The 12,304-nt window shown below is 50.9% G+C and overlaps 1 protein-coding gene across 3 annotated transcripts in view; it reads right to left on the bottom strand.

Moving 5' to 3' along the window:
• LRRK1 (leucine rich repeat kinase 1) overlaps window positions 1-12,304 on the bottom strand; it is a 123,153-nt gene that overhangs the window by 25,943 nt on the left and 84,906 nt on the right. For all 3 annotated transcript variants that reach the window (XM_079911609.1, XM_079911608.1, XM_079911610.1), the window contains 9 exons: window positions 11,969-12,081; window positions 11,325-11,539; window positions 9,154-9,318; window positions 8,475-8,647; window positions 7,252-7,372; window positions 6,835-6,994; window positions 6,168-6,444; window positions 2,843-3,014; window positions 324-487 (listed from right to left, as the gene is read on the bottom strand). In XM_079911609.1, coding sequence (XP_079767735.1) covers window positions 324-487; window positions 2,843-3,014; window positions 6,168-6,444; window positions 6,835-6,994; window positions 7,252-7,372; window positions 8,475-8,647; window positions 9,154-9,318; window positions 11,325-11,539; window positions 11,969-12,081 — 1,560 coding nt within the window. The remainder of the gene's footprint in view (window positions 1-323; window positions 488-2,842; window positions 3,015-6,167; window positions 6,445-6,834; window positions 6,995-7,251; window positions 7,373-8,474; window positions 8,648-9,153; window positions 9,319-11,324; window positions 11,540-11,968; window positions 12,082-12,304) is intronic.

The following is a 12,304-nucleotide window of genomic DNA, read 5'->3' as shown; positions in this document are numbered from 1 at the left end:
TCCCACATAAGTGACTAGGGGGTGCTAGATAATCTCACCCCTGAGCTCAGTGGCCACCCACTTCCCTCCAGTGCTGGGCTGTGGTCACCACACCCTCTCTTGCCTTTCCTGTTCTGTAAGGGGAGAGAGGAAGGGGTGAGAAGGTGGGGAAGCTCTGGGACATTTGCTGGGAGTTTCCTACTTCTAGCAAGCTTCCATGATGACCTGCCCTTGGGAACAGAACTCTGGACATCAAGTGGACAGTCTCCCGGCGGAGGCTGCCCTGGGGCCCATTTCTGTAGCACCGTGGTGACCCAGTCAGGTGAGCTCCCAAATGTTCCTACCTGAGGTAGCCCCCATCAAAAGTGACCAGGAGCCCTTCCTGCCAATAGATGGTCTGATTTCTTTTCACTCTGAACGTGCTGCAGCGATTTCTCTGGTTTCCTGTAAAACTGTAAATGGTGACTTTCCTGTGCCTGCTTTTAGTATTCTTCTTGTTTTCAAAAAGCTGAAAGACAGAGAAAAGACCCTACTTAAGTAGACCGGGCTCCTCGCTGGCCCTGGGCAGAGCTGTGAAGAGGCTGTCCTGGCCCCATCGTGATAAGGGACCACCATCCATCTTCCCACCCCCTCCCTCCTGCACCGCTCATCCTGCTGCCAAATGAAATGCTGCATTATCTGAGGGGGTCTCCAGGATACTCTGGGAACACATGTTCCCTAAAAGATTGAAAACAGGATTTTCTTTTTCAAATCTTTTCCCTCCCTGATTTTACAAGCAAAAAGTTACCTTAGAAAATATGTAAAATACAGAAAAATATAAGAGAGAAAATAAAATACCAATTTAATACATAGATCATGAAAATTTTGGTATATTTTATTCCAGGTTTTTTTCCTATCTACCTGTGTGTTTATAAAACAGCTGAGGTCATATTTTGTAATTTTTTATTTCTAAATGTCTAATTGTGTATACTTTAAAAAACTTTGCTTTTCCTATGTTGTTAAAAACTCATAAAATTCATTTTTCTAAAGCTCAATATTTTATTAAGTATAGTAATTTGCTGAATCATTCTCTTCTTTGGACTTTTAGGTTGGTTCCAATCTTTTGCTCTTTCAGATAGCCCAGATGAACATGAAAAACCACAGAGCTTTCTCTGATTTCAAATGATTTCTGTAGTTCAGATTTATAGCAGTAGTATTATTGGGTCAAAGGGTTTGAACATTTTCAGGCTCTGGATGCCTAGTGAGGAATCGCTTTCAAGGTGAATAGGCTGTATATTCACTGACCATGGTGTGTGAACTTTCCTGATTCTGGGGCTGGCTGTTAGCTCTCTGCTAATTTGATAGGTGCCAAGTGGTATCTTATCAATGCTTGAATTTGCATGCCTTTGATACTTCTGAGACTGAACTCCTTTTCCTCATCTGAACTTCAACAGGACTTCTTTCCTAATTCTGAGTGAGGGATGCTGCCAGGAAGGGCGCCTGCCTCCACACCCGGCTGGGCCCACACCCCGCCAGCCACGGAGCCCACTTGGAAGCTCAGGCCTCACACGATGCTGGTGCTTGGTGACCTTCCACTTAGAACGTGGCAGGAGGAAGAGTTCAAAGGGAGGGAAGAGTGACCCATGCGCCCACTCTTTCCATCTGTCAGTGCACCCAACTGTGTTGCTAACAAGTCTCCCTCCTGTTAACATGAGCTGTGAGAGAAGATGCCAAAGCATTTTCAGGCTCTACCATTTACTTTTGAACATTTCAGTAAAATGGGAAGATCAAAGAATATCTTTACTTAATACAAGAAGTTTAATTCCATAAGGGCCTTATAAATAGAACATGGCAAAAGCAAACTCATACTGAGTTTAATGTCAATTATTCAACAGTCCTGGCTTATGTCAGGGGTTCTCACACTGTAAAGTAAGTTACAATTCGCTGGAAGGTTTGTGAAAAACAGAGCCCTGGGCTCCATCCTGGAGTTTCTGATGCAGCAGTTCTGGGGCAGGCCCGAGAATTTGCACTTCTAACAAGTTCCCAGGTGAGGCTGATTCTGCTGGCCCAGGAACCCCACTTTGAGAACCACCACTCTAGCCAACCACTATTTCCATGTTATTGTCTTGCATGAAATGAATGTTGACTGACAGCTGGGACTTCCTTCAACACAACACCAGGTGAACCCACAGAAAAGAACTCCTTGGGTTAGGTCTTCACTGCTCCCAGACCAAGTTAACGTTCTATGCCAGTGGTTCTCAAGCTTGACTGGACAGTGGAGTCACCTGGAGAGCTTTAAAAAATACTGATCCCTGGCTACCACACCCACAGATTCTGACTTAGTGGTCTGTGTCTGTGTCTGGTCTGTGTCTGTTAGAGCTCCCTAGGGGAGTCTAGTCACAGCCTGAATGGTAAAGCCATGATTCTGAGGCCATGGTTCTCGAGGTGTGGTCCCTGAACAGCAGCATCACCTGGGGCAGTGGTTGGATAAGCAGACTCTTGAGTCCCAGTCCATAGCCACGGAGCCAGAACCCAAGTGGGGCCTAACTGTCTGTGTTCTAACAAGCCCTCCAGGGTATGTTGATGTTGGTTAGATTAGAACCCTGATGGGATATTCTGTCCAAGCCAGCTAGGCACTGATTTGGTATTCACAGAATGATTCAAATGGGTCTGTGGCTTAGAGGAGAGAAGGCAGCCATGCTGTACTGGCCTCCGGGCCCTAAGTCAGCAGATTTGCTGCAGGAGAAGGGTCTTCAGCCAGGCTCCTCCAGCAAACGGCATCTCCCTCCCTCCCTCCCTTCCTCCCTCCCTCCCTCCCAAAAGGGCACAGTTGCAAGTGCCTCGCATGCAAGCAAAAACTGCCCCATGCAGAAAATGCAACTACCTGAAGGTCCATCTCGGCCAAGCTGATCAGCATCCGTGCTATAAACCTTTGCCAGAAGCCAACTGGAACGAAGCTCATCTTAAACACCCTCTGAATGGTGTTGGCTGTGGGATGCCGCATGCCGTGGGTGTCTAGGCCAGGTTTGGATGGAAGAAGATGTGGCAGGAGATAGCTGAAACACACCAAAGGGGGCTGGTGAACCAGGGGCCTGAGCTCTGCTGCAGGGCCCTGACCCCAGCAGATGGACTAGCCTGGGGCAGGCTCTGCTGAAACAGCTCAGGCTGCTGGGTGCCTTCCTTCCAGGGCCTTGGAATCTTATTTTTAGATAGAGGGGGTAGTTTATATGCTTCGAATAAATGCTCCAAGAGAAAATGAAGATAGGCACAGTGAATCTGTTTATTGACGTTTCTAAGATAGAGACTAGAATATGGCTAAGGGAAGACGTGGAAACATCTGTGGTCATAAACAGACAGAGCAAATAGTAGTTAATTCTCTGTAAACTGGGTTGCGACTGGGGAGTCACTTAAAATTAACTTTGGATGGTGAAGGAAAAACAAATACAGCTGCACAGTTCTAAGGACAATGTAGATATTGGGGTCAGAGAAATGTTTTTGGCCTTAGAAGCTATTTATTGTTCTTGACCAGTTGAAACAACACAGTTGCCTTAAAAGTTCGAATGAGGCTGTTTGTGCAAAAGAGCGATGTTTTATGAGAGCACTCTTACTCATAAAATCGCTGAATCACAGTGTCAGTGAACCATTCATGACTGATCATTTGGAAACAGCTGAAACGGGGGAGGTCCCTCTAAGATTTCCCTGACAACCAGCATCTTCTGTGTGCCCTGGAGCTAAGGCGGCCTTGGGCAGAGCCTTGGATGTGCCCTTTTCTTAAAGGTTTGCCTTCAGCTCTCCTAATCCTTTAAAAATACATCAGTTTAGGTCCTATAAAACGTCTTTAGAACTTTCTGAAAGGAAGCGCTGAAAGTATTGTAGAAGGAAAATTCAGTGACAGCCTGGTGGGCAGAGCACCCAGGGATCGATCCTGGCTCTGTCTTCAGCACACAGCTTAAGCTCATTGCGATTCTGCTTCCCTGACATGGGAAGAGAATGGATAGTGACCTCAAAGGGTTAGAGAAGGATGGACAGGGGGCAGATGGTGAAGTTTTTGGTCCTTTTCAGCCATTACAGGTCTTGGGTGAAAGGACCTTCTCAACTACCCCAGCTAGAGTGCCTCTCTCCACAGCCAGGTGATGTCCAACAGATGCCCTGATTTAGTCCTTTAAGTTCTGAGAAGTCCTTCTTTATCTCTCTGACCTCCCCAAATAGGCAGTTCTCGTCAGTGCCCAGTGTGATTTATCCTACTTCTTCTGCCTGCATCATGCTCAGCTTGGATCTCACAGGAGCCCCTACACTGCCTGTGTGCTGCAGCTTCCTGCTTCTTTCTACCTGGCAGGTGTCCCCTGGGCAAGGGGAGGGAGCACGCTCTGCACCCAGGTGCCCCAGTACGCAGCACACAGAGCAGGTGCTCAATATTTTTGAAGGCAGAGGAGACTTAGAAGCCAGCATGGCAAGTGAAGAGATTTAAACTGACTGGCAATGGAAGCCCTGCTCAAGGTGAGCGGAGCCCTGGGAGACCACTGGCACCTCCTTAAAAGTGATCACTGGTAGGGCAAGGCTGTCCCAGGGGAAGAGCCTGGGGAATTAAGAGGTGAGTTCTTCATGTGCCTGTTGAACATTAAGTCTGTGAAGACCTGGGCACTGCGGAGCCGGCTCACAGTATGTCCCTGAGGTTGTCTCAGCAGTCGGGCAGGAGCCTTCCCTGAGTGCTGAGAGCCAGCGAGTCCCCCCTGGAAGGTACACAAACACTCAGAAGTGTAGGGAGGTTCAGAAATACCCTGAAGGTTTTCCCAGGGACTGGAAGCTTTCAGGGCTGCAGTTGAAAACTATGCTCTAAAAGGAGCAGCAAATGCCTTTGTTTTTGTTGATAGTGTCTTCGACCATATAAAACCTTATGGTGCGAGGAGCTGGAACTCCTTGTCCCTGGGGCACAAGGGAACGATTATACCTGTGCTAAGATGGAAAATGCTTGGACACTCCTGACTTTAGATGGAACCAGACACCATTGGCTATGAGCTCTTAACACAAAGATGGAAACAATAACAGTACTGATAATCCTTGATGTCCTTGAAGCTCACAGGTGCAGGAGACACTTCTCATAGTTTACATGTATTATCAAATTTAATCCTCACAATGACTATAATACTAGTAGGTAAGAGTATTATTCCCATTTTACAGATGAGAAAAGAAAGGAGGTTGGGACTTGCTTTTACATAGTGCTAATATCTCCTCATTCCTCTAATCTGTTGATAAAATAACCAGAAAATTGTCAGCTTCTGGCAGTGTTGTAAACTCACAGGCTGCTTCACTGTGTGTCTTTTCATGGGCCAAAGTCAAGGATACACCTGGGCCATGGTGTGAGGGATCATGTGGGTTTTGAATTCCTCTTTGGGGTTTCTCTTTTTAGGACTCAATCTTGGCCGTCATGAAGCTGGAACAGGAAGAACTGAGGCCCCCTCCCATAGTCATAAGACCAAGTGGAAATCTCAGAGAGAGATGGCCCAGGGCTGGCTCCCAGGAGACCCAGTCTGTGCTGATGGAATTGCTGGGCTGGCCACACAGGGTCCAGGGCAGCTCCCTGGGAGTCTCCTGTGGGCATCCCCCCAGAGCTCTGGGGTTGAGGGGCAGGGTGGTGACAAGTTCTATGACAGATGAATGGAAAAGGTCTGTGGATTTGGCATCCTGGCTACTGCCTCAGGGCCAACATCAGCATCAGACCCAGGAAATGGCTGAAACTGAAAATAGGGCAAGGAGGCCCTGAGAACCAAGCTGGTTTAGGTCAGAGCATCATCAGATTTAACCCACATGCCCCTCCAGCCCCTGCCCTCCCTGCATTTTGAAGCTGGTCTGTATAATTAGCACACACATCTTTGTTACTTACTCCATTTTTATTCATCAAATAACCAAGCAATCAACCTCCCAAAGCATGAACTTCCCAAAGTTACCTTTAATGCCATTGCTATTCTTGCATGTTTTCCTACACCTTTTCAATAAATGGATTTCTTTGAACCCCCTGAAAAGGGACATCCAAGGCACAGGAAGGAGCAGCAAGCCGGGGGACCGGCCAAGCCCACACCCTGCTGCCCCAGCCCAGGCAGGCAGGTCATTATCATGGCCCATCCCTGGAAATCTTGCTCGAGCCACCAGTGGTCCCAGCCCTAATTCCTTCCTCTAGGTAGCAACCGGCACAGCCCAGTCCGTGGCCTCACCTGTCGTTGGCGACGGGCAGGGCTATCTCAAATTTTGCCAGGAACTGGAAATATTGCTCTTCTGTCTGCTTCGTGAAGCCGGTCCCAACCAGCAGCATCCTGAGGTCCTCCGCCCTGATCACCCCATTCTTGGCCACCGACCTGGAGCCCTTGATGTTGAAGATCCTCTGCAGACATTCAGACAACCAAATGGGGTCGAGGAAGTAGAGGTTCCTCAGGCCGTGGCTGGTGTCCGGGAAGTGGAGCAGGGTGCCGGTTTCAATGAGGAAGCTGATGGCTGCTCAGGGGAGGGGATGAGGGAACAGTGTCAAACAAAGGGCAAAAGGGACTCTGGATGACCTCCTCCTAAGGGGGCCAGCTTACAGATTCTTCTTAGGAAGCAACCAACACTCCCAACACATGGGGCCCTTCACATGTTCTCAAGAGGCATCTTGTAACTATTGCCAATGTGCTGATCTCCATTATTCATGGATTCCATCTTTGCAAATTCACTTACTCGTTAAAATTGATTTGTAACCCGAAATTGATACCTGAAGTGTCTTTGCAGTCATTTGCAGACATGCGCAGAGTGGTGAAAAATTTGAGTGCCCCTCCCCAGGGCCCTGTGCCTGTGCCTGCTGGTACCCACCTGATCCCCTCTCCCTGCCCACCCTCCCAGCCCACCCACCGGACTGTAGGTCCTCGTAGTCCTTGATGTCATTGCCAGGTATCTGCTCTACCAGCTGCTCCAGCTGCCTGTCCGTCAGGTACTGCACATCATCGCTCAGGCCGCGGCGCTGCTGCTCTGCCAGCACGGCCTCCTGGAGGCTCAGGTAGCTCCTGGGTATCTGGGACAGGTGGGAAAGGCTGGGCCCTCAGGTGTGCCCAGCCAGCCTGGTTCGCCTGCCACCCTCCAGAGGACTGAGTAGGTGGAATGCTTCCTGTCACTGTCCCACCCCTCTCTTCCCCCAAGAAACTGCTCACATGGGGACCACACACTATATACAGCACATGTGTTTTACAGTAGAAAGAGAGAGGGAGGTACAGTTACCCTGACACATGGGAAGCAGGCCCCTCTGGCTTCAAGGGGATGAGAGGTACCCACCAGCCTCCCCGCGAGTCGCTGGCAACCAATGGTGCTGCCCACGTCTTTCATGCTGCACGTGACGTGGAAAATGAGCTGCCGCAGCCCTTCCTGACCTTCCAGGCTCTTACAGGAAAGTTCGCTGTGAGTGCAAAAAAGAACCGTGCTTATTCATCGTACCTCCCCTCTCTGACAAGTACTGCAGTGCCTCTGTTTTCCTAAGTGTTTCGTCCCAAACACTGGCAAGTTGAGAAAACTCATGAGAGATAGACACAGAAATTTAATGAGGCCTTACTTGATGCAAAGCATGGTGCTGGGGGCACCACAATGTGCTGCTTTAGTCTGTCTTCCCAACGTGCCCACTTTACAGAGGAGGAAAGTGAGGCATGCAGGCACAAGGTGACTCCCAAGGACACAAGCTGGAAAGGAGCAGGCTTGGGTGGGACTCAGGTTTCTGACCCAGAGCCAGCACTCCTATCATCGCAGGCCCCAGGGGGCATTCTCAAGGGCACTCGAGGAATTCCTGAAAGCCCCATCCTGTACTCTGAGCCACATGGCATGTCTCCAGGCTGACCCATGCAGCAATGCCCATGGCACTTCACCCAGAGCGAGGGAACCCAAGAGCCACCAGGGTAGCAGTCAGAGAACACTTACTAGCTGAGCCTCAGTTTCATAATCTTCAAAGTGGGCACAACAGTCTCCATAACCTGCAGAGCTGTCGTGAGAATCCAAGGACAGGAGTGGGAGAATCAACATGCCCAGGACACTGGTCCCACCAGCACTGGCCCATCCTGAATCCCACCCTGTGGCCCTCCCCCATCTCAGCCCCTCTGGACCACTCAGACACACTGGGAGGACCAGGACCACACCTGGGGTCTGTTCTTGATCAATGATCAACAAATGTGATGGGTGGTATTTGAGTTTCTATCTCGTGGTCCCACTGGGGCCGTGCACGCTCAGCATTGGCCCTGGGGGTGGGGAGGCTTGGACAGGAAGCACAGAGAGTGTCTCCAGGCCCTGCCCTGCAGATCCTCTGGCAGCTCCTCACCCTCCCTAGGGCTTCATCTGCTCTGGGGGCCCAGCTGCCACCCTTCACCCTGGACAGGGCAACAGAGGAGCACAGCCCCTGCCTCAGGAGCCCTCTGCAGGCAGAGCAGGCGTCCCCAGGGAGATGGACAAGTGAGGGGCCAGCAGCCACAGCCCCGCGACAGGTGGGGACGAGCAGGATGCCATGGGACACTCACTGTAGGTGTTTGAAGGTGATGTCCGGGAAGCCGGTGGCCCTGGACCCGGAGGGTGAGCGGCAGAGCGCCAGCACATAGGCGCGCAGCGTGGCGATTCTCTCCACGCGGAATTTGGTTTCGATTAAGTCCAGGTGTGTTCCCACCACCAGCACCACGGCATTTGGGGCCTTGGCCTGTGAGAGAGAGTCTGGCTGGGGACGGGAACAATTCCCTAGGTGGTGGATGTGTCAACCCTGTATGGCCTGGCCCTCAACCATCACCCCGCTGCACCCCGCACTCCTCTCTGAGAACCTCGAGGGCCTGCCACGCACTAGGGGGTGTGTGAGGGCCTGTGACACTCCCTGGGGCCTCCATCTCTGATCCCTTCAGACAGCGCCCCAGCTTCTGGCCCACGTCACCTTTCCACTGGAAGAGGGGAGCCCCGTTCCCCTCCTGGGTCCACGATGTGGGGCTCTTAAATTTAAGGAAGCAGAAAAGTACAAGAGCACCATCAACCATGTGGCCCAGGAGGGTTTTAAGTACTTCACAGTGACCTGTGATTCTGGGGCCTCGTGACAGCCCAGCAAAGTGCAAAGCATTTCTCCCTAACCATTTCCTTTTTTCCTTTTTCCCCCTGAGAAGTGGCGGGGCCCCTGCAATGTCCTGAGGACTGAGAGCTGAAGGGCTGGCACCCCCTCACCTCGATGTTGAGAAGCCAGAACTGAAGGTTGGCCACAGCCTCCTCCCCCAGTGCCAGGTTCCAAACCACCACATACAGGGCCTTGTCTGTGAAGAAGCACTGGTTGACCGTGGCCATGCTGGCGGGGCCACCGATGTCCCAGACGTTGAACTCCACAGACTCAACCTACTTGAGCAACAAGGCAGCAACAGGGAGACATTTTAGCAACCAGGGTTTTAGTCAATCAAATTGAGATAACTGATCACTCTGAACGTTGTACATGGGGGCCTGGTAAAGGCACAGCCGTGGAAAAGCACAGCCTGTCCTGCTGTTTTTCTCAGGAACCAGCCATCTGAGGGAGGGAAGGGGGCCCAGCGGTTTGGAGGTGGGCTTCTAGGGGCTTCCAGGGGCTTCCATCTACTGCTATGGGAGCAGGGGGTCCTGGAAGCCTGGGTCCCGTGGGCAGAGGCGTCTGCAGAACGTCGGAGGGCACTGTCTGCCTCCATCTCAGCTGCAGACTGTTAGGAGACATCCTGCCAGAAGAAGCCAGGGGCTGACGGCAGTGCTCACACCAAGGCTTAACCTCCATCCGAGTGAGGGCAAGGCCAAGCAGACAGGCCTCTGAACTGTGCAGGTCAGAGGGCAGTGCCCACCAAGGATGATGGGAAATGGCCCTGATGTGGGAATCTAACAAAAGATTAGTTGTTGGGCTCTGGGGAAAGGCTGTGTAAATGGTGGTTTCTCTATCGTTTTATGAGGTCAGGGTCTGGCCCAAGTAGCTAAGGCTGCACTTTTCTGTGGCAAAGAATCGTTCACACCATGCTGCAGTTTGGACTCCAAGACACAGCGTGCTGACCTGCTTTTTTGGTGTAAAGATGAAAATGGACAGCTGTTCTAAACTGGCTGAAGGCCCAGCCACACAGAGAATTACGGAATTCAGTGTTCACAAGATCAGGTGGTTGTCCTTCAATGAAAGGGGTGGGGAGAAACTTGAATGATGGCAGAAAGGAAGTGGGGGCAGCCGAAGGTCAGGAAAAGTGGAAATACTAATTCACCCCTCAGACCTCGGACAGCTATTTGCTTAAGAACTGCTGGAAGAAAGTGACGTGGAATAATTGCTTAAAAAAGCAGGAGAGAATCCAGATTCTGGTTACTTTCGAGAACCTTTGGACATGCGTTAGCTAGGTTCACTCCTGGGGTGTTCTGGGGAAGGGGGCAGGGCTGGTGTTAATTATCTGGCCCTAATGGGCAGATCTCCATTCTCTAGAGAACTAGTTTCTGAGTCCATATTAAAATATACATTCAGCTTAAATGTTTCATGACTCAAATTGGATTTCCCTGACTTCAAGTGATTTTGTGTGAAAGACTCTGCAATAAAACTGATCTCTAGCTCGCCCTGTGCTGGGGGCTGTGGGGAAAATCGTGCAGCCTCTGGCCTCAAGTTCGCTGAGTTTTCCACAAATAGCCTCCTTGCACCTGTATCGCTGTGTGGCTACGTATACCCACAAATACGGCAACAGGTAAGGGAGGCATCATTGGCATGTATTCACCCCCTGTGCCGGGAGAAATAGCTCAGACCTGTGCTATAGTCCATCCCACCAATATTCCACAGGCTCTTTTCTCTGATTCAAGTGCAAGACAATTTTCATTTGTCTAATACTGAATGAAAAACAGGATGATTAATAGGTTCATTGAAGGACTCATTTTAATTAGGGCTTAGAAACTAGACCTTTCAGAACTTGGGGTGAAAGCAGGTTTTGAGGAGGACAGTGCATTCATGCCGGGGCTGCCTTCTCAGCCTTCCTGTTAGGGGCAGGTATTAGTATATCTCATTCCTACAGCAGTAGTTCATTCTCAGCTCTGGGGAGGGGCCTCGTCCCAGGCCATCTGAATCACAGTCTTTGGGGCCTGGGCACTGCTGTCTTTAAAAGCTCATCAAAGCAGTCTAACCGTCAGCCAGGGTTGGCCTGGAACCTCAGCTTAGCTATAACAGAAAAACTACAAGGACACGTTAAGAAATTATTCACTGCCCTTGGCAGGAGCTGGTTTGAAACACACACAGTGACCCCTGCAAATATCCTGGGCCTCAGATACCAGGCTGAGAAAATCCTGGGCTCTCTGGAGAGGAGAGATAAGGGGCCCTGGAAGCTCCCTCCCTCCCACAGGGACTCTGCACGCCAACCATCCTTGACCTTGGCTCTCGAGCCAGCCGGCCTCTGGAGCTCCCACTTGGTGGTCCTGATGGTGGCCTCGCTGTGCACCACCTGGGGGGCCCTCCCCGTCTGTAAGATCTCCAGGAGGGTGGACTTGCCCTGACGCGGAGGACCCACGATGATCATCTTCATCTGCTTACACTTCTCCGCTTTCCGCAGCTGAGCACGCAGATAAGACAGCACTGCTTTGGGGCCTGTGCAAAATCACAGTTGGGGAGGGTGGATGCTGCTGCTGCCATATAGGTGGGAACATGCTCACATCTCTTGAGAAACAAAGTCCTATCTGGAGAGAACACTTTCTGTGTGTTCTAACTGGGTGAGTTGAGAAGACTATTGGGTCTATGGAGGGAAGGCGTGATATGAATCACCCCAGAAGTGAAGTCTCAAAGTCAAGGATCTAAAGACAGCATCCTTGCTGCTACAGGTCATAGCTGGTTTGATCACATGGTCAATTGCAATACAACAGTCCAGAGCAACCATTGAGTTCTGGATAACTTTACAGCATCTTCCCAAACACGGGAGCCAGAGGTGGGCTCCACAGGTTCCCCAGCTGTTTCCACCCCAGGTCCTTAACAACTGGACTTGAGTGCCTTTTCGAGGGGGTGACGCTGAGGAAGCCCTACCTTCTTTTCTAATCTCTGCAGGCACATTGCTGACGTTCAGGTCTTCAATGTCCAACTGCCAGAGGTTGCCCAGTTGCCCCAGCTCAGGAGGGAGCTCTCGGAGGCCAGGATTGCTGAGGGCACACACACACCATGGAAGAACACACACACAGCAGCCCATCAGCCTCTGGGGCCTGTGGGGGCCACTGACAGTCTATACCCCAAGCCCAACATCTTGGGCCCTGATTTCAAGTGTTCCATTTAAATACTAATTCCAAAGCCTTTCTCCCTGGGAAGCCAGTGGTACAAATGGCAGCTTTGTCTTCTGCAAATCCCCATGGCTTAGAATGGGGTCCC

This window comes from Stenella coeruleoalba, assembly GCF_951394435.1.
Source record: "Stenella coeruleoalba genome assembly, chromosome: 2".
In the NCBI taxonomy this organism is placed as follows: Eukaryota; Metazoa; Chordata; class Mammalia; order Artiodactyla; family Delphinidae; genus Stenella; species Stenella coeruleoalba.
This window is presented reverse-complemented; position numbering and strand designations above follow the sequence as displayed.